The sequence below is a fragment of the Aythya ferina genome, assembly GCF_964211825.1.
Source record: "Aythya ferina genome assembly, chromosome: 1".
Classification (NCBI taxonomy): Eukaryota; Metazoa; Chordata; class Aves; order Anseriformes; family Anatidae; genus Aythya; species Aythya ferina.
In genome coordinates, this window is record NC_140296.1 from 199,433,781 (window position 1) to 199,456,920 (window position 23,140).

Genomic DNA, 23,140 nt, shown 5'->3' on the forward strand with positions numbered 1-23,140 from the left:
TGTTTCCTAAAGGCTTCAAAGAAATCTAGGTATACCTCCTTCTGGCTGCTTTCTTTGAAAATCTCAAGCTAGCTGATGCTTTTGCAGTTTTGTTTGCTTGCTTGTTTGGGATTTTTTTCCCTTCTGTGTGAGCATTTTCTCTTCGTGCCACATGGAAATGATTTTACAGGGGTGGGTAGCCATCCCCTGAGCTCACAGGTAAGGAGAAGGGAGCCTTACCACGTTCCAAGTAAGAAAGGATGTAACTGCAAGAGAAACTGTCCAAGAATAGGAACTAGTTAGGGACATCTTGGCACCACCCACATTCATTCTGTCCCTTCTGACTAGGACTTATGCATCAGTTAATGAGTCTGAAACAACCATGTTTATCAGTGATGGCTCTTTTAACTTCAGGAATTATTTCATGCTTTTAGAACCATCAACTGCAGTTTTAGTTCCTTTCTTTCAAAGCCTGTCAGCAGGTGTAAACGTGACATGAGTCACTTGTAGTCAGATTTAGGAAGTCTCAGAGTAGATGTCTCACTCCCCATGCACAAAGCAAGGTCTTCTGCACAGGTCTCTTCTCAGTGTGTTGGCTTAGCTCTAAGCTTATACTTTACTTCAACAATTAATGCTGCATGGAGGCAGAGTGCATATGTAACAGCTCATTGTGCTGTCCCCTGCAGAAACAACAACAATATTAAAAAGATTTCCAAATGATTCTGTTCTCAGAGTATGACATTTCTCTGCATGTCCTTCTTGGTTTAGTTTTGATTACACAGGATATGCATATAAAAAGATACTGCTTGGTCCTCCACAGAAATCCTAGATATCATTCTGTCAGTGTTCCCAATTTCTGGTGTTTCTTTTCATAGATGCGAGTATTCCACTGTTCAAACACTGCTTCTCTAGATGTGACAACTATTGAGTCCTCTATAAACATTGAGCTACATTTTCCCATCTTTCTTGGCAAAATTTTCAGGAGAAGAGCTAGGCTGAAAACACTGCTTTCTTCTCCCCTCTCCTGTCAATCAACATATATATATACATATGTTTGGTAATTAATTGTTTTGTTTTGTTTGTTTGTTTTTCCTAGTCATACATTATTTGGAATGAATTTTGTTAAAGAACACAAACTAACATTAGTAAACAGGTTTCCTAATACCAAAAAAGAGAGGAAGCTGATGAAAACAACTGCCTCAGTCCTGCAACGTGCCAGAAGATTGCACACAAGTCCAAGCTCGGCTGGCACTCCTAAATAAATTCACTATTTCTGGCTTAGTTCCTGTCTACTGACCTCAGCAGGGTGAGCTCCTGGGCTGTTATGCTAAAGGAGATCACCACCTTGTCTGTCCTCTATCTAGTGCTGAAAATTTGTGCGTCGAGTTGCACCTGCAGAGTTTTTTTAGCTGCTGGGATGCCCTTCCTGGGTGTCATAGCCTGTTAGAGCATGTTGTGGTACCATGTGCACTCACTGCCCACACTTAACACAGGAAGGAAATAGGACTATGAAATGTTTTAGAAAGGCTTAAAAACATTTGATGTGGATGGTTCACACCGTCCCCAAGGGGAGAGCCATACCTTTGAGCTTACTGAATCCCAAAAGGACAGGAAAAGCTATGGTAGAGGCCATGAACATTAACCTTTCCTTGCAGCAATTCAGGTATGGTGAGAAATGGGCTAATTCAGGTAATCCAGGAGGTTATGAAGTAGGGACATGGTTTAGTGATGGGACTCAGTAGGTCAGGCTAATAGTTGGACTCAAGGATGTTGAAGGACTTTTCCAACCTAGATGTCTATGATCTCTTCAGTAACATTCATATTTATTGCTGACAGTGCAGTCAGCGAGGCTTGCTGTGTACTTGGCTGTACCTACAGAAACACAGCTGGCAGATAGATGGGAATTATTTTTCCCTTTTGTTCACATTAGATAACATCTGGAATACTATGACTAACTTTTGGTCCCTCAATAAGAGAAAGATTTACTAAATAGAGGAGGATGAGGGGAAGAAGAGTCTGGAGCACATACGCTACAAATAAATAAATAAATAAATAGAGGTAACTAGGTGGGTTTAGCCTGTAGAACAAAAGGCTTTTAGGGAACCCGATATCACCCTTTACGTAAGTAAGGGTTGGTCCTCAAGAAAACATTACTATGACTATTACTATTATTGAGTCTTACTGGGTCTTTACCAAGATGCATGACAAGAAGCTGGAAGAAAATGGTTATAAATTGAAAGAAAAGAGGTTCTAACTAGACATAAAATTTACAAGAGAGGAGCTAGGAGTATGGGGAGCGTATAAATGTATTTCTGTGTCCTGTTCTGGGCTCCCCGGTACAAAAAGACAGGAATATCCTGGAAGGAGTCCAGCAGAGGGCCACAAAGATGATGTGGGGCCCAGAGCATCTCCCGTGTGATGAAAGGCTGAGAGACCTGTGTCTGTTCAGCCTTGAGAAGAGAAAACTGAGAGGGGATCTTATCAATGTTTACAAATACCTGAAGTGTGGGAGAAAGAGGGATTTGGCCAACCCCTTTTCAGTGCTCTGTGGGGACAGGACAAGCGGCGATGGCCACAAAATGGAGCCCAGGCAGTTCTGCACCAACACACTAATGAACTTCTTCACAGTGAGGGTGACAGAGCACTGGGACAGGCTGCCCAGGGAGGTTGTGGGGTCTCCTTCTCTGGAGATATTCAAGGCCTGTCTGGGCACCTACCTGGGCAGCCTGCTGTAGGGAACTTGCTTTGGCAGGGGGGTTGGACCCGATGATCTCTGGAGGTCCCTTCCAACCCCTACAATTCTGTGATTCTGTGATAACGGCCAGTGTAGGCAGAGAGAGGTACATAGTTTACTTTTGCACTAGGTTTACGCCCACCACTTATCATACAAGCGATATCAGCCCATTCAGAACCAATGTTTCTCTCCTGCCTCTCTAGAATTGCACTTTCTGCTTTCATTTGGGTATTGTATTTTTTGAAAAAAGGGAAAATTCAGATAAGATAAAGAATATTTGCATTTTAATAAATGTTTTAGCCATAGTTTGACCTGCAACTACCCAAAGAATAAAATAAATAAAATAAAATAAAATAAAATAAAATAAAATAATCAATAAAATAAATTAAAAAGCACTCTAATTACCATCATTTAGAAATTAGATGCAATGCACACTTGCAGCATAACACGTTTCTTCAAAGCAGAAGATCAGCTCATGGGTTACAGCAATGATCTAGCCATTAGCAATTCCTTGAGACATGGCTTTGCCACTCTCTCACTGTCGGAAACTGGGCCAGCAACTTATCCTCAGGAATACAAAGATTTCTGGGGGGAAACCAAAGGCAGCAACTGAAGCTCTGCCGTCTGTCTTTTAGGACAGATTGCAGATTACTGGGACAGGGATTTCTCCAGTTTCTCAGTGGAGACAGTCCTCCTTTACCTCTCTCCCATTCTGCTCAGCAGTCTAATTTACTGTCTGTTCAAAACAACCACAGCAGTACTTCTCTGTCTCAAAGGAGCTCCATGAAATTAGATTCATTAAGCCATGTTAAGTACCATGAGATTCTCACATGGAAAATGTTTCAGAAGTGCAGAGCTCTGTGATTTAACAAGGACACTCCCCTGTCCAACCAACACATGATGCACACTTGTGTATTGTGTCAAACAAACCTTATCTGTTCTCACATTTATGAGATTTTTTTATTTGTCCAAAGTGTTTACTGTGTTCCCCAAACATACACAGACTCAAACAGCCCACGTGACAGTCTCAGGGCTGTTAAGAAGAAGGGAATTTTAACCAAAATAGAATAAACCAATGAAATAAATCTTATTACGAGGAAAAAAAAAAATGTCTACAGGATAGGCAAAGTGCTTGATGAGATTCAACAAATCTCCTTCAAAAAAAATCAAAAGACAAACCAAGGTTTCTGATACACAAGGATGTTTCCTACTTGACCCCATCTATCATCTGGACTATGAGATGGATGGAAATTCACTGGGAAACCAGATTTACGTGCTTGAAAGCTGTACCTCATTCACTGCCCCTTGCAGGCACTTATCATGAAGCCATATTCAGTGCTATACACTGGCAATTTGCCATGAGTATTTGTATGGCCCCTTATGTACAGAGCAGCAGCAGTAACAAACTGGAGCCATGGCATTGCGGAGGTGAAACAAGGGCAGCACTAGATCCTTGAAGATGTGGCCCCAGTACTGCCTGTTCCTACCAAGGGACATGTATCACACTGGACTTTCTGCCCTGCTCATGTTGGGGAGTTCCTTACAACAGCTAGGTGTGCAACCATATTTGTTTGGGAAGTGGATGCGTTAGCTCAGGAGAGCGTCCATACCTATAAATCCAGCATCTTGATGACATAGTTTTCCCATCACTCTGGAAGCTGACTATATCAGCATGCTTTGTTCACAGCAAACTGCACAAATCAGTTGCTTTAAAATTGCAGTTAAAGAGATCCAGCCTTATTTTCAAAGGTGCTAAGCATCTGCAAAACCCAACAGTTTCAACAGCAATATATATATATATATTATATATATATATATATAATATATATACTGCTTACTTAAGTGCCAACGCATGCATTTCATGCACCATGGGTTGATTAAATTGCTGCCTGGAGGTTTGCCAAAATGGATTATTTCGCTTAACAAAAGCTAGATGTGCACTGCAGTTCTGTAGCACGCAACCCAAGGCAACACAGAGTTACATTGTAGGTATGCCTGAAGTGGTTCAGGCTTAGTGCAGGTAATTCTAGTTCATATTATGCTGTCCTGTACTACAACGGTACTCTGCAGAATAGACATAGCCTTAGGCGTCAGATCTCCTCTGAACCTGTTGCCTCTGTCTTTATCTTGCTAGTCTGATTTTCAGAATTAAATGTTCAGATAAGCACAGAAATGCCTGGAAAGGTGGGACCATTGTCGAACTGGCTGCATCACCTAAAAACCCGTGACCAGGACTCTTTTGAAAAATCAATCCTTAAAATCAAAATGCTAAAATATTGCAGGGAAAATAAATAAATAAATACCAAAAAAAAAAAAAAATCAACATTTCCAGAGGAGTTTCTTGATCTGAATCAATACCAGATACAGCTTATCTGAGCTCCATCATCAGTTGTAGCTCAGGGTAACTATCCTCTGTGATTAATCAGGCTTTTTATTTTATTTATTTATTTATTTTTGGCTATGGAAAAACCTACAGACAGCACTAAAGAGCACTGCAGCAAACAACATCGCATTAGGAAAGCTTACTTCTCCCCATAGCACAGGAAGCAGAATTACAAGCAGTTTGCAGTGGCCCTAAAAGTATAAAAACCTTCAAGGCACAGGGCCTCATGTGAAATCGGGAAGTAGTTCTGTTTCCCTGTATAGGGGTAGTTTTGTTGTTTGAACTAAAATAAACTAACTAAATAAATAAATAAAAATAGAAAAACTGCTATATTTGTTAGGACTATCTTTTGAGGGGTGCTGAAGGCTTAACTACACACTAAATAACACCGCTTTAGGTAGAAAATTGAATTCTTTTTTAGACAAATTGAGGGGAAAAAGTGCAGAATTATATGTTTACATATCCTTGTTATGGTCTAGCTCAAATAAAATAATTCCTGCTAGAATAAACTGAGACAAGAATAGCAATAGCAGCCCACACAGTTCTACAATAAATGTTCTGGAATAGCTACACTGAGGACATTCTTATCACCAAATCAAAGTGTTCTTTTTGAGTGTGGACATGTGAACCTGTGAATATATGGACACAATCAAAAGTTACAGAGCCACAGAGGTTGAATGTCACTCTCAGACTATCCATTGCACCCTGATGACAAGACTCTCAGCCCAACCCATTGCTTTAAGTCTGTTAGTTTAAATGACCACAATGAAAATCAAATCCCTCAGATCTAGAAAAAAAAAAATAAGAAGAAAGAAAAGAAAAGAAAAGAAAAGAAAAGAAAAGAAAAGAAAAGAAAAGAAAAGAAAAGAAAAGAAAAGAAAAGAAAAGAAAAGAAAAGAAAAGAAAAGAAAAGAAAAGAAAAGAAAAGAAAGAAAGAAAGAAAGAAAGAAAGAAAGAAAGAAAGAAAGAAAGAAAGAAAGAAAGAAAGAAAGAAAGAAAGAAAGAAAGAAAGAAAGAGGGAGAGAGAGAGAGGGGGGGGGGAGTTTAATGCATGGTACCACTTGGCAGGGTGGTTAGGAATGCATCAGCTGTTTTCTGAAGGACAATAACTTGTTCAGCCACATTTCCCTGACATGTGCCTACACCCTTAGGCAACACCACAGGGCATTATCCCAAGCTTCCCATCAGGACACACCATCCAAGCAGTATAGACAAGGCTTTACTTTCATTTAAACTAGAGCAAACTACTCCCAGATGTCTTTTTTACTATGGCATGGCTCAGCTCCCCACATACAGACATCTAGAGACCTAAGATGCCAGCTTCTTGCTGGTGTCCCAGAAGGACAGGAGGATGGAGTGTCCCTAGCTCCCATGTTTCAGACAGTCCAGGGGGCTGTGGAAGTCTCTGTGCACATATGGAAAGGCAGCAGACGCTGGTCCAGACAGCACCAGTGTTCAGTGGGAGTCTAAGACACAGCAAGAGGTTGGCTGGATTAAATTGTCTGCATTAAAGACTGAATCTAACTCTATAAAATCCCATGAGACATGGGTCACTGAAAAGCAGTAAAATTATTTGGGTTATTTTTACCATTGTCCATTGCTACTGATGTATTATTCTATAAAATTTTCCCTGTTTTACAAACTTTTTTCACAAAAAAAAAAAAAGTCCTCTGCCTTTTAATTCTGTCTGTGGTCAGGGAAATATTTGGGGGAAAAATGAAAAATTTAATGATTGGTCAATTTTTAATGTTTCCTTTCAGAATCTCAAGTATTCTGTTGCTTTTCAAATGATTTTGTCAAGATGTACTCTAAGTTCAGGTTTAAATTTAATTTACTGGACACAATTTCCATGCGCCAAGAGCAGACCTCCAAAATCTTCCCTTCGTCATTTATGACATAAACATCAGGAAAAAATGCCAGAGTTTTTCTTCATTACTTTCTAGGGACTTAACTGCTATGAGAATAACAAAGTAGGTTTGGGAATGGTTAAGCAAAGGACATAGGAACATATGAGAAAAAAAAAAAAAAAAAAAAAGGGACAACATAAATTAGACAAGAAGGGCAATTAGATATTTTTAGAAGGTTTTATTATTTGTGAAAAACTGTTGATGACATTGTGCAGCCCAAGAGGTGTACTAGCATGCAAGGTATTTACCATCTCAGGAGGACAGCAGTCAGAACAGTTCAGAAATAAGAGTTTAAGAAAAGTAGGAGAAGTGGAGACTAAGCATATGAATAAGTGAAGTCAGAAAACTCTGTGAAAGAGGAGACTTGTACATGTGTATCTATGATATTTGCATAAAATTTGCATACTTTACATGCATCTGGTTATTGACTACCTTGACTCTTGGAGAAGAAGAACCACACTATGAAGAGGAAAAAGCACACAAATCCCCAGACCTTAGTAAAGAACACGGGATGAGCCTGAATATATCAGCCATTTTTAAAAAAATTCTCTGTTTGTTTAAACAGTCTCAGTTTAACAGAAGTAAAATATCCATTGTAGTCCCAGAAGGATTCTGGGAATTAGGTGGGCAGCAGAACAGCTATTCAGCACTTCCACAGTGCACTGCTCTCACCAGAGTATGTTATCAACATCTTCTATCAACATCCTTAATCTCTAATTGTCCAAACACCTCTTATTGAAAACCACTATTTTCTGCCTTTCTCTAGATTTTTCTATACATTTTTTTAACACTATCCTTTAAAAATCCGTGTTCTCATTCTTCCTTCCAGGTGGCAAATTTGCTCAGACTCTTCCAGATCCCCCAGATAAGCTATGCCTCCACCAGTGCCAAGCTGAGCGACAAATCCCGCTACGACTATTTTGCGCGGACAGTGCCGCCCGACTTCTACCAAGCGAAAGCCATGGCTGAGATCCTACGGTTCTTCAACTGGACCTACGTGTCAACAGTTGCCTCAGAAGGAGACTACGGGGAGACAGGGATTGAAGCCTTTGAGCAGGAAGCTCGCCTCCGCAACATCTGCATTGCCACCTCTGAGAAAGTGGGACGGTCCAACATCAGGAAGTCCTATGATGGTGTGATCAGAGAGTTGCTCCAGAAGCCCAATGCCAGAGTGGTGGTGCTCTTCATGCGAGGTGATGACTCTCGGGAGCTCATTGCAGCTGCCAACCGCTTCAACGTTTCCTTTACTTGGATTGCCAGTGATGGATGGGGAGCACAAGAGAGTATTGTCAAAGGTAATGAGCACATAGCTTCTGGGGCAATAACCTTGGAACTTGCTTCCCATCCGGTTAAAGAGTTTGACAGGTATTTCCAAAGCCTCAGTCCTTACAATAACAGGCGTAACCCTTGGTTCAAGGACTTCTGGGAGCAAAAATTCCAGTGTAATCTCCAGAACCGAAAGCCACATAAAAAGACTTGTGACAAGCACTTCACCATCAACAGTTCCAATTATGAACAAGAATCCAAGATCATGTTTGTTGTGAATGCTGTGTATGCGATGGCCCACGCCTTGCATAAAATGCAGCGGACTCTGTGTCCAAACACCACCAAGCTCTGTGATGCCATGAAACATCTGGATGGCAAGAAGCTGTACAAAGATTACCTCCTGAAAGTAAACTTTACAGGTAATAACTATGCTTTCAGTATGTACGGAATATCACTGTAATTAATGAAACGTTCATTGGTCACAGTAAAAGCCAGCTGAATTCCCAGTAGCCCCTAATATCAGAGTTCAAGCCAGGGCCATATCCAGTCAGAAACACTTCTATCAGAAGGAGAGAGAAAGAAGAGGAGGGATAGGGAGCATGATGAGGACCCTAAAAAAAAAAACAAAACAAAAAACCAGTTTTCTTGCAGCTTCCAGCAGAAGGAAGAGGTGGAGGTGGCAACAGTTGGTCTTGGAAATGTTACCCTCCATCCTCTACACTTCTGTACACCAAAATTCATTTCATTCATAGCCAATTTGTCTTTTGCTAGGCATGTCTGGAGGCCAGTGACCATTTCACCACCTGCTAAGCTGGGCAACAGCCTGCTATGCCTATGCCAAGAGTTGGCCTTCTCTTTATCATTTGTTACGAGACGTTGCATAATAGTTGGACCCTGATCAATGACCAGTGTCCCTGCAGTAGTAAAACAAGTTCTGCCATAGAATCAGATCAGTATAAAATATTTAAATATGTGAGACAGAGCCATTACCTATGTTACAGATCTCCATGATCTTTAAGCTTTATGACCAAGTACAAAAAGCTAGATTAAAGGTTCACAGGTGAGTTGTGAAGAGGGAGTGGGTGATCTGGTAATGATGTTTGAAAACCCTCATTTGAGCATTGCATGCCAGACACAGTGACACCTAGCCCAAGCAACATTATGTTTGTATTTTGTCTGCTCCTAAAGACTGCTATATGAGAAATAGTTGAATACCATCTCATATATAGATGCATAGCCAATGTACATATATCACATGAAGTACTGTAATTGTATTTCAATCATTTATTAACTTAACGTGTCAAAGAAAACAGCAAGGGACAACCTTTTAGACTTAGACTAAAGAATAATCTTTAGACTAAAGAATCAACCTTTTAGACCTTATGGAAAATAAGAAGTAACCACCACTTCTCCTCCCCTTCCATACCACACAATACATAGGAAATATTTTCTTATTTGTTTGCACTTATCCTCAAAGATACTTGAATGTCCTGAAGTTGCTGAAACAAAAGGGATTTAGGAGCACTGCAATTTACAGGAGCTAGGTACTAACAGGTTGATTAGACGGGATGGCAGAGGTGAGCAATGCCTCAGCAGTTCTGCCCCTGCCAGAGACAATTAGGGTAGTACCAGCCTACCCAATCCAGTACATTCAGTCAATTCAGTAACTTAAATGTTTAAAATTTTGAAACATTATCCAGCATTTTAATGGGTTTAAATGCATACATTCTTTAAAGAGTCCAGCTTTAGTCTGTTGCTAGACAATCTTGGTTACAATACACGATTAATAATTTTTCTACCATGCAGAGTTCCTTAAGCACCCAAACACTTTCCCTCTCAACATTTAGACATGAAGTCAAAATATTTACATTTATGTTTGTGATTGACCAAAACTCCAGGCAAAAATTCATTTAGATACAGTCAGAAATTTTCATTTTAATTGTGACTAAAATATATTTTATACTTTTTATGAATTAGAAGTTGAATCTGTCCAAGCTAAATAAATAATAACAATAATTCAAAACGCATCATTTTGTGACTTTGGAAACAGAAGACTATTTGGAATTAAGTGAATTATTTTAAAAGTCAACATGGAAATCTTTGAAACTCTGAAGAGCTTTAGTTTCTATTAATTTTCATTTTCAATTTGTAATGTTGAAATTCTAGTGAGTTCTTTTCTAATGGTATTGTTCCATATGTATTATCGCTAGCTTAGAGCATGGTTTGCTCACCTCCTTTTTCTTTTTTATGAGTTCTTCCATTATAATGTGAATCCATGTTTTTAATGTCTGTAATTTTTGAAACCAGATGACTGATTCCAAGTAGTGAAAGAATCAGCAAGTTTCCAAACACTTCTCTTCAGTAAGTTGTGAAATTTTAATCCACACAAGTTTTGTCATTGATTTCCACGAGATGAAGAAATCACCTTTGCTCTTTTCTGGTTGAAGAAAGTCTCTGGGTGTGTTGTTAATGCAATTTCAGGATCCTCCTGCATAGTACATTTGGTCAATGATCAAATGATCAGTGCACAGAGAGGGTAGTGCGGATGCTATCAGCCCATCAGCTACACTAAAACCAAATGAGATTGCAGCTTTTCTCACCTCTTTAACACAGTTTAATGCACACCAACCAAAAGGAATCAGGAAATAAACAGAACAAAAGTGATAACCATGTTTGCTCACCCACAAATAACTATTTAAGAAATGTCTCCTGTTCTGAAAGCAACAGGTACAGACAGATGTGCCTCACATGCATAAACCTGCAGTAGGTATCACCTTGCAACTTAACATGAAAATATCTGACATTTAAGAGGCCCTGAATATGTTCTCCTTGCTTCCCAATGTGATGGTGTACTTCAAAGACACCAGTCAGGGCAAATGACAGGGTGCAATTATATGATTGGTGTGAGACTATGCAATTTTAGACACTTTTTAACCTTCCACATTTTAACTAGTTTTAGTCATTCTCCAATTATAGTTTTCAGAGAGGATCAGCACTCACAGAGGGAGATCCGTCCCACGTGAAATATGATTTGCCCCGATATCTCTTTCAACTGACTACAGAAGGAGCTTAGAGCAACTGAGATTCCCATTTACTGTTTAGCTGAAAGCCTGAGGTAAGCCTCTCAGGCACAGCAATAATGGGATCTGTAGAGAAATACTCAGCGTCAGCTAATAGCATGGTTGGAGAATAGGACTGGTCAGGAGCTGTGCACTCCCATGCCACTGCTACCACTGACATGCTGTGTGACAGGTATTTCAAGAACATCTCTGGGATCCTACTTATTTCTCCCTTTTCCTTAAATTGAAATAACTCCACGGAACTGTAATGTGGCACAAAGGCATGCTGAGATTTCATTCCTTGTTGTCTGTGAGATACACTCAGCACTTATTTTTCTTGCAAGTCAATAAGATGCATGTGACAAATACGATATCCTGAATATTTTCTGTAAGGGAAAAAAGAGCTGTATAGACCCAGTCCCCAGTTCCAGCAGCAGGATCTGAGAACGCAAAACCCAGCCCATGGATAAACATACTCATTCTCTGCCTGTTTGGACTTTCAAAGAGATGTAGGCTGGTTTACTTACTTGATCTTCCTATGCTCTTTGTTCCCTCCTAAGGGTACAAGTGCAGCAATTGATGTTCTGAATCATGATGCTCTTCTGCTGATAGAGAGATGCTGGTTCAAGAGGCTGTTAGCTTGTATTACCAGAACAACAAAGAAGTGCTGAACAAAAGCAAAGGGCTCTACAGGAGAGAGCACAGAGTAAACTCAAATTCTCACAGGTGCCCAGACGCTTCTTGGTGGAGAGGAGTGCACAGGGGGCTCTTGAGAGGGACATGATCCAGGGATGAGCACCAAAACAAGGCAGAGCTCCAAGCATCCAGAAACATCTCTCCCTCTGAGGGATGGAGAGGCATGTGCAGAAACCAGCTCCACTAATCTTTTTAACTCCTTTAAGCCACCAGAATGAAACAGAAAAACACTATTACCATTGCTCACAGCTATTACAGTGAACCTCAATATTTGGCACATGTCAGGACATGGAACGTTAGCACAGGCAGCGCAAAAGAGATGTCACTGCTTAGGAAAAAGGGACGGGGAACTGCATAGATGTGCTCTGTATGTTGCTCCTGGTCTTGCTGCTCCTCCAGGACAAAAGCTATGCAGTCAAACCTTGCTCATATCAGACAACATCCTCTCCTGTGGGTAAACAGAATGATCACTTAAAATGAGAAAAGGGTTGTAAAAGTCAGGTCTGATTTGTCCCCGTTCACCCACTGGACTTTATAACTTTTTTTTTATATATATTCCTGCTTGGCCATATATTTCTCTGTGAGGTTTATTTTCTTTTGTGCCTCCCCACTCATATTCAAATGGCATGAAATTGAAACACAAATTTGCCTTCTCATTTTCTCTTGAACACTGCTGACTTCTGTGGTGGGAAAATACTTTCACAGGCCATTTCTGTGGTAATTCTTCAAATTATATAGGAAAAAGCTTAAAAGTCATGTTCTGCAACAGGCAGATGTCACCTTACTTCTGAGCACAAGGACACTGCAAGGCCCCTGCTCTGGGATTTAGCCTTAAGTATGTCCCATCAGATGTCCACTCTGAAGCTCGGTGTCCTACAAGGCTTTCATGGAGTACAGATGAACAAATGATGTGAATGCAGATTACAGATACATAAACTGCAAAGGCCAGGTGCATGTTTGAAGCACAGAATACCCGCTGGTAGACATGCAGACTAAAGCTAGAACACAGTCCCAGATTCTGCAGCAGGCAGCCCTGCTGCCCCATCATCTCACCCAAGGAGCTCCTGTTCATCAGGTCAGATCCCCTTTGCACCCCACATTCAGTCAGTCAGTCCATGTGGATCTGCAGTGTCTTTCCTTTTTGCCTATTTATCCCTCCAAGAGGAATCTGTGCAGAAATGTTTTGCTTAGCTCTTCCTAAAGCTTTCAATATGTGTGCATGTTTTTACACATGTATATTAACGTGCATACATATTTATGTGTGCATAGCATAGACTCATAATTTATAGAAGCATGCAGTTGAAGAATAAATCAGGTTGGAAGGGATCTCAGGAGGTCTTTAGTCCAATCTCACTCTAAAAGCAAGGTCAATTGAAAGATGAGACCAAATTGTTCAAGGTTTTACAGATGTAAACTGGCTGAAATTAAAATTTAACCATTTTTCTGTGGAAACGTTATCCTCTAGCTTAGTTTTGAGGTATCACAATGGCAAACAATCAGACCTACACCCCAGATGCCTTCCGTGCCATGCACTGTAGCATGTAAGCTGAGTACTTGGTGAACTGCCAGCAGGATGCAGACATTGCCACCTCTAGGGCACTACTCCCAAATAAAACTTCCATTATAATTTCTCTTGCCATGACAGTGGGTCTGCAATCTACCTGTTAATGGTGTCAGTAGTCAGAGACCATCATAAAATGTTGCCTGTTCGTGCTTTCATTTGGTTCTACTTAACACGAATTGGCCCGCGTGAGCAGGAGCAGAGATGGAATTCTGCTCTTGCCTCTTAAGATGAGCTCCGGCAGCAGAGGTTGAGGTGTGCTACCTCATTGCTTCCCAAGCACAAGGTATTTCTGCCTCCTGCCACCACTCTGCTGTCAGACCTGGGCACTGAGCTCCCATAGACAAGAAGATGGGAAATGCAATGTTGGCAAGATGCAGAGCAGCAATAACTATTGGTAGTCCTCAGAAAGACTGGAAGAGTGCTGCCTTTGGCCTTCACCCAGGTGGGTGTCGTTCCTGGAAAGTCTGCAGAAGCCACAGTCCAGGCTCTTTAAAACAGCATATGTAGGTGAAGCTGCCTTGATATCCCTAAAATAACAAGCAGTTCTCCATTTTGGTTTCTTCTAATCCAATATTTATATGAGCCACCAGCTCAGCTGAACTGTGAAAAAATGAACATGAAGTTAAATAGCCCCTGCTTTGCATGCAACTTATAGTCAGCTTTGTTCATAAGAGCCTTTAGGCATCTTATAAATCTATAGGATGCCCAGGTGTGTAAATGAGAACGAGATTAAACACCCTGTGTTTATAGAGCAATGCATGACTGAAAACTGAGCAGTGCTTTTCTTTCAGATCACACATTTGAGAGACAGAAGGCTCAGTAACCTAATTTCTCTAAATCACAGACTTTATGTGTTTGCCTGCTGTCTGTTTTATAATAGTTATTATTTCATCTTTTGTTTCACTGGCAAATGCCATATGAATCCCAAGCACCTGGGTCTTGCACAGCAAAAGTGCTTGGAGGAGCAGGAGGGCTCAGGCAGCCTTTTCATCCCCCAGCCAAACATACTCACTTTTCCAGTCCCACATGTCTCCACAACCCTGGAAATACCATAGGATTGTGTTATTATTCTTCATACAGAAGCTGTCAGGACTGCTTCTTGTGACCTGGAAGAGCAAGGTATCACATCAGAAAAAAAAAAAAAAAAAAAAAAAAAAAAAAGTCTTGCTCAGGATTCCTGCTCCTTACATTTTAATATCTAATTTGGCTCTGAAAAGCCCAGAGGATGGCCACATTCTGTTGTTACCTCCTATAGAAGAGTACTTTAGCACTTCCAGAGGTAATCTCAGTTAGTATTACTCTCATGGTGAGGTGCTGTTGTAGTGGCTAGAAAAGGCAGGGGCTGCACTCAGAACATGACAATGACAGTACTAATGAGGATGAGGACAAGGACATAAGTAAATTGCATAGGGACACAACAGGACAATGTGACACACTGGAAACACAAACTGCTCTTTTGGGCAGGTGTGTCCTGAACTTCCACTGTCCCAGAGAAAAAGGTCTTTTCAAAAGATGATGCAGAAAACCACAGAAAGTCACAAACTCAGAAAACTAATTCCCAAAATATCCAAATGTTACATTATTTTTTTACCAAAACTCTATTTTTGACAGCTAATAATTGTGCTAGAAAGACAGAACTGAAAGCATCTTGAACAGAAAAATATTTTTTTCTCCTGCAATATCTTTCCTGGAAGACTTTTGCTTCACCTGTTAGAGTACATTACAAAGATATTCTGAGGCTCAACAGACTAAAGGGTGTCAGGTACCAAACCAGCACAGCTACATTAATGTGATGCTAACCTTCAGAGTAGCCTGGTGGTGCAATCTAGACACAGATCCTGAATCCCACATCACTTATACATAACACATTTCCAGGTAAACCAGCCACAAGCTGACTGCTGTACTTGTCCTCATTAAATTACAGCCCAGATGAGCACGTAAATCTATTCTGGCTTTCTGTAAAGCTTGAGCTATTCCCTTTAAGCTTGTCTCTGCCTATTTCCAGCTCAGTACAGAAACAATTGGCTTAGTGATACAGTTGAGTTTCTTTGTCTGAAAGATTGAATCATTTAAAAAGGGAGAAAAGAACTCAACCAAACCCCAAAACAATCCTTGTGTATTTTTTTTCACTAACACATTTTTTCTCAGAAATTTATATTTACCCTTTGTTTTTGTGTAAGTGATCTCATGAATCAAAAGAACTACTTAGTTTCAGAGGAATGACTGAAGGGATTTGCAGATCCTAACACAAACTTACCTTTCTTATTCATGCAAATGTTTTTTACAAATAAGTAAATAACAATAAAAATAAAAATAAAAATAAAAATAAAAATAAAAAATAAAAATAAAAAATCACTCAGGCCAATATACCCCACCCACCTTCTAAAACTGAGTTCTTAAAAGCAACCAGCTCTGCACTTTCATGGGGCAGAAACTCCTTTTCTGTAAGAGCACTCTTCACAAACTGACCTTCCACATGATTTCCATCAACTGCAAACTCGGTGGAGCTGGCAGGGAAATGTGTTCAAGGGTCACTTTCTTTCATTTCCTCATCTGTTAGATCCACATTTCTAAACACCTCTAAAAGCATTTCAGAGAATGTCTGCTTTGGCATCACTGCAATATTTATGGGTATTTTGTTAGCAGATACAGGATATAATGTAAAAAGATATTTCATTGCTATTATCTGAGTGAGTCATTTCCTTGTGTTTTCTTCTTCCTGCCATGAAAACATATTTTGTCTGAGGATGTAACCAGTGAATACAAAGAATGCTAAAATTCTTCAAGGCAGCAGGAAGAACACAAATATTCATGCACAGGGGTGTCAGAGCAGAGAAGCTTCTAAAAAATTGGCCACAAAACCCTAGCTGGAGCATGGCTCAGTCACAGAAGACATCCTTTGATTTGTTTTCTTGCCTCTCGCTCCAGCCACAGAGCAGTAAGTCAAAAGCAATTGAGCTGTTCACCATTGGGATGCAAAAGGGTTCAGTGGTAAGCCATAGTGGTGATTTCTCCAGATATAAATCTTTAATCTTGAGGCATATAAATCATAAACTAAGATCATTAAGTTGTCTTGTAAGGTCTACGCACCCAAATTCACTAACTCTTTAGTCCATAAGAAGAGCACAAACCAGAAGCAGTGGTGAGGCGAAGAGTTGCTGCTAACACCCAGTAAATAGAAAGCAGAGGTTCGTGTGCCTCCTACTCCGAAGGACCCAGCCACCCCAGTCTTACACCCACTTTTCATTTCCTACAGTTTTGCTTTTCTTGTTACAAACCCATCTTTCTACTTGCCAATACATGAATCATCTCATCTCTTCTAGTCTAATGGCACATATATATCTATCATTTTCCCTGCCGAAGAAATTCAAAAGTACTTCTGAAAGCTGACAGACACTAGCTGAATGTGTATGTGCTATCAGTCCTCACTTCAACAGAGGTTTCATGCTGTACATTTTCCTATTTGCTGCTACACACAGATTCCAGACAATTTGCTGGACAACAGAATAAGCTAATGCAGCAATTCCTTTGTACATATGAAATATTTACCACATCTTTGGCTGAAACGTGAGTCTCAGCTAAGACACATTAGTCTTAGCCAGGGAAAGAAAAGGTCTGTGATGAGAGAAAACAGGGAATCTGTTAGTGTGAAAAAACTGGGTGAAGCACAGCCCTGAACAAAGACTTCACACAGAATGTGTCCCAGAAATCCTGTGTAATCCTGTGGCTGAGAATGTACAGACTTTTGGGGTGGAAAGTGATTTGTGTTAGCTGCATCTGATGTCACTTAGACTCCGTGACACATTATCAACCACACTCTCATATGGGAAGGTTGCATCAGGAGACAGACACGCTCACTTACTGTTCTTTAAAATTCTGATTTACTTAACCCAATTAGCATTACTTCATGTATGATTGCTGATTCTGTATTAGTGAAATGTATTAAACAGCAAATCCAAAAGCAGCAATCTTTTCCTACAGAAAGGAAGGGGGAGAACCTCCTACTTTTCAGTAGCAACACTGGTGAGTTACAGCATCCATGACCAGGAGATAGTCCCAAGAGACAGATTCTTCTCTCCATTTTTCCTTTGTTCCCTTTCTTCCAGAAGACTTTAAAGTCCTTGTAGCTTCTTGTTTTCTTCTTTGTTTTTTCACCATACACAGGATGTTTTGCATATGCTGTATATATGTTCTTCTTTCTCTTGATTATATTCTAAAAACAACCCTGTCTTGTTTCCAAGCTTGAATTCATTTAGTGAGCAGCAACAGATCTTTTGTGTGTGTACATCTGGAGCCTCAGGCATCTTCCTGTGCTTCAGCTACAGAACTCTCCTACTCTCTTCCTTTGGGAAAACTTTCTTTGTGATTCTTTACCTTTTACAGTTAATCTTAAATTTGCTACAAAACATTAGAAAATGTTTGATCATATGCAAATGTAGCTGGGCATGCTGAACTCTTCCAGTCCAGGCAGCAATGACATAACTGCTTGCACCAGCAGAAAGTTGGGTTCTTGTGATCCCTTCCAATGTTCCTTTGATGTAAGTAACCATACGTTATGTGACCCTCACAGTCTTGAGAATGAAAGATATAGCAACAAACAAATTTTACCTACAGTTGTTTGGTTTTTGTTTTCTTTTCTTTTCCATGGTGTTTATGTATGGCCCTGGTGGAGGGAGCAGCTGATCATTGCTCCAAATCTTGATGTCAGTTCAGTAGATTTTTCAACTGGCTGATGACAAACCTCCACCAGACAGTGGAAAATAAGACACTGTTGTGAAGCTGCTACTGGGATTAAAAAAATAAATAAATAAAAATAAAATAAAAAATAACAAAAATATGTTAAACTTTTTCTATTACATTTACACATGTATTTGAATGAATAGATAACGGCTACTAACTGGAAGTTCAGTCCAATAACTGACAAAATAATTTGGGGGAAAAAAATCTTAAAGATTCTTTGGAAAGGAAAATATCTCAAGCCAGATGAGGGTTTGAGACAGTGCTGTTAGTATTCTTTCTAGATCTCGGAAACACTTTATCAGTCTAAACCTATCAATGTGTCTCTGCTTCAACCATTAAACAGGCAAATAAATCAACATTTTCTTTTTACATTTTCCCCTGAGGTCCAGTGATTGCTGTTGCTGAACTGATTCAGTGGAGCAAAACATTAGCAAAAATGATTCTGTGCTCTCAGTTCTATCTTTTCTTCCTGAAAGCAGAAGAATTTGCAAGTATTAATAGGACATGCGGCCTGCATGTTGTAGGATAATGCACACCAGTGAACACTGATGATGCTGGGAGAGGTGATGTGGTTCCTCCATAGCTGGTGTGTGATATGCATGAATAACATCAAAATCCAGGTGTTCTTATCCTTTATCTCACTATCTTTACTGAAATTCATTGGTGTGAGCACCCACTTTCACATCTAGATTGACTGACTCAGCATTTGTTCATTCATGAGACACACTCTGTTGAATGTTGACTTAACCTGTCATTTTTATTAGATGTGCATTTCTAGCTATTGCATTATTATATGGAAATCAGGAAAAAGAAAAATCCAGAATCAAATTTTACAAAGGGAGATAAATCATATTTGATGTACATAGAGGGCTTAACCAAAAGCATTACTTGGATGATTTCTCCATCACAGGCCAAAATTCAGCTCAGCCAGATTTCATATCTTCCTTAACATATCTAGTTTTTTGCCCTAATAAGAGAAATATCAGTGGAGAAAGCTCTCCACTTTCCTAATGGTAACTCAGTTTAGCCAGAGCTCGCCTTTGGAAGTGCCTATTTCTCCCCACTGATTCTAGGAGCTCTATAAAACTACACATATGATGTAAGCATCCTGATTAAGTTTAAATTAAATAAATATAAGTCACTTTTTTCACATGCATAGTACATTCACAGAGAAATATCTGATCCTCTGCAGAATCTTAACCATAGGACACATGAAACATTTACATTTCCAGCAGAACTCCAAGTTTTCTTTGTTGGTCTTCCACCAGATGTGCCAAACATTATACCTGAGCTGCATAACATATCTGAGCATAAAGGTTGCTATTTGTGTTTCACTATAGCATTGTTTCTTTATTCAAGCTTTGAACAATCCTACCACTCCTTTATTTCCGCAAAAGATTCAATAAATTTGAGCTTCAGTTATTTCAAAAAGATGCTCTCCTTAGAATTCACTGCTTCATGGTTTTATCTTCCTACTGGAAATACAATTTCATTTGGCAAATTGCCTCATTATTAGCAATTTGTAGTGTGATTGCTGAGAGTTTTCAGCAGCTTTTTAACAAAAAATAATAGCATAGAGTCATAAGATTAGTAGGAAGAGGCAATACTTTTATTAGACTGCCCACATAGCTGGGGGAAAAAAAAAAAAAAAAAAAAAAAAAAAAAAAAAAGCTTTTGGCATGCTGTATCTTTGTCGTGTCTTGTCTTGCATCTTCATCAGGGCCTTGTGTTTCCAAGCTATATATTTTTAAAGCAAACAAAAAGCTATAAGCAATCATTCTGCAAATAGATAGCAATGAGACATTTTGCAAGGGAAATTGTATTTCCAAAAAGAAAATAAAAACCTGATATACTGAAGTCCAAGTAGAGTTGTTCCTTCAAAATATTTGAAGGTCAAATTTATTGAGCAATTTTTCTGATGACCTAATGGAGTTACCTTGTGGCTGAAAGCTTGTGCACTTCTTCCATCTATAGACTGTTCTAATGAAAAAATTCCTTTTATTACAAGCTTGAAAATTCTTGAATTTTAGACCATCAAATCTACAACATTACTACTACTAAATACAATGATAGCATTATAAGTAATTAAATCTATGTCAACCCACCTGATTTGGGATTGTTTTCATATCACATCAATTAGGAAATAACCGCCAGAGGGTCTATTTCAAGGTTCATTTAGTTCTGATCTCTAAGGGCAAAATATCTAGCTGAATTATTCAGAGCACTGTCTAGAAGCACCTCTCTAATCCTCAAATCCCCACAGAGGAGAGAATGTTTTATCCACCTTCCTTTAATATTTTAAAAACTGAATCTATTCATATTTCCTTTGGGCTGACAAAAAAGGACAAAAAAATTTGTTAGCTATTCAACACTTCCTTAACCACCAGCTATATGCAATCTGGGGGGTACAATTAGCACGTTACAGAATGGTGCCTCCAAAACCAGTAAGATTCATGTCTCTGTAACTTAACCAAATACCTCAGTTTGTCCAGAAGCAAGTGAATTTAAAATAAATAGATAAATAAATAAATAAATAAATAAATAAATAAATGAAAATGAGCCTTGAACTCCTCCAGCCACACCAGAGAGGCACTGAGAAACAAAGTGTAAGGCCCATCACAACTTCCCATTGCTGAGGTTAAATGAGAATGTCCTTCACCCAAAAGTCCACATAAAGCACAGAGAACTCCTAACCTCTTGAATGTAGAAAATCTCAACCAAAATCTCAAGGTCTGAAAGCAATGTTAATGTTCTAGTAAGTGTCAGATAACTGCCAGTGCATTTCAGAAAATACCAAAGGCCAGACCAGAACTTGTGGTTCCAGCTCCCAAGCTCTTCTGTCACCCTAACAATGGTCATAATTCTTCATAATGGGATTGGGTTCCCCTTGCTTATGTTTACAAAGTAACTAGTTGGCCTGAGGGAGGAGTTAGACAGTTTAAAGTCATGGTTTAATTTCCTTTGTAATTACAAGTTGATTGCTAGTATAAATTACCCTGTATGCATTTTGCCTCTCGTGCCAGCCATTTCCTAAAGTGGATAATCTTAATTTAAAAATTAAAAGAGTGGTATCAATAAAAAGGCATTGCTATGGTGGAATCTCAAAATTCATATCAGTTATCAACCAAGTACACGTAAGGGGGGAAAAAAAAAAAAAAAAAAAAGAGGAAAAAAGAAAGACAGCTTGGATGTTATTTTTTTGTTTTTCAAATTCTTGATTTATTTTTTAGTTTCTAATGCAATTTTAACGAAAGAACTTCAAGAAATTTTAATTTCAGGGAATACATTTTGTATTTTTAATAAAGAAATATAAGGGTTATTAAGTATTTATAAGTTTTTGCCTTCCGTGTCTCAAAACAGTGAAACACAAATCCTTTAATTAAGCAGAAATCCCCTTTTTAATTCTCTAAAAAACAAGAGTGGTTTTCTAATGAAAAACACATCTCCTTGATGAAGAGTTATAACTTCTAAGTCATTTTCCCTGAGACCTAAGGACCAGTCATATGTCCAAGAGCTCCACAAGCAAGGGGAAAACGCATCCCTGAAGTGTAAAACATTACACTTGAGGGAAGTGTTTCATAAGAAAGGTAACTAGGGAATTTCACCTTTAGCCAAACTGAGGAGAATGAAAAGGTAAAAGAATTCCTCTAATCTCTCAGACCCTTCTTAGTTTCTTTTGCCAGTCTCCACTTTACTTTTCTCCTGGAGTGTTCTCTCTGATAGTCCCCGCAGCAGTCACAGCAGCCCGTGGGGGCAGCTTGCAGGAGATATGTCTTCCCAGGTACTCTGAAGAGAGCTCATACAAGTTGCTGTCACTTGGCTCAACCAGCTGTAGGCCCTTCTGGTCCAACTGACTGTCACATGTATTCATGTCACCCAACTCACTCAACCCAACGTCTCACCTGAACACCTTTACGGTGAGTGTATCTGAGCTAGTCACTGTCATTATGGTTTGCAGGAAAAAATAAATAAATAAATAAATGGGTACAGTTCAGCTGGCTCTAGATGAACCCTAGAAATACCTCTTTTTTCTAGGATAGGAACCTGGGATACCTAGTTCATATGAAGCTATCTGAGTGCTAGACCTTTGCAGCTAGTCCCGGAGAAACATTTCTGTGTTTGACTACTGCAACCCTAAAAGGGTCTGTGATGTGTTAAAAGTCCCTACAGCAAGTGATTTTCTAACCTGAGGGAGGAACCAAAGAGCTGAATGGAAAATAAGTAGACATAGAAAGGAAAAGTAAATTTGTAGAAGACTAATCAGGGGTAGTTGTAACCAGCTGCAACCCTGTGCCCCTCACAAAATATCCTGACATTGCCCATGTGCCCATGTCTCTACACATTTTCACGTACCATACTTTTCCATCCTGCCTAAGCTGCTTCTGAGAAAAACTGAGCCAAGAGAGAAGGCATTCAAATGCTTACACATCTTTTTTTTTTTTTTTTTTTTTTTTGAATGGGAGGAATCAATACTACTCATGACCCAAACACATCCAGAAATAATGGTGCGGAGGTTATAAGTGACTGTTCATCTGTGTGAAAGCTGATATTTTAAGCCCATTCATTCATTATTAATTGCGGAGAGGTACAAACCAGTGACACCTCACTCTGAGTATTCCTTACACTGGAATTCCAATTGCCAAATTTCAGTGTCTCTCCTGCCAATCAGGTGTGAAAACAGCTGCATTATGCTGAGATAGAAACAGGAGTGGGTGGATCAGGTCTCCATTACTTGGTCTAAATGTTCAGCCAAGAAGGAATAAGTCACTTTGACCTCAGCAAACAACATCTAGCTAAAATTAAAAGAAAATT

At 39.4% G+C, this 23,140-nt stretch overlaps 1 protein-coding gene across 4 annotated transcripts in view; it reads left to right on the forward strand.

The window, feature by feature from the left end:
• Positions 1-23,140, forward strand: part of GRM3 (glutamate metabotropic receptor 3) — a 108,163-nt gene that overhangs the window by 67,035 nt on the left and 17,988 nt on the right. For all 4 annotated transcript variants that reach the window (XM_084512170.1, XM_084512173.1, XM_084512172.1 and 1 more), the window contains one exon: positions 7,833-8,688. In XM_084512170.1, the coding sequence (XP_084368296.1) occupies positions 7,833-8,688 (856 nt within the window). The remainder of the gene's footprint in view (positions 1-7,832; positions 8,689-23,140) is intronic.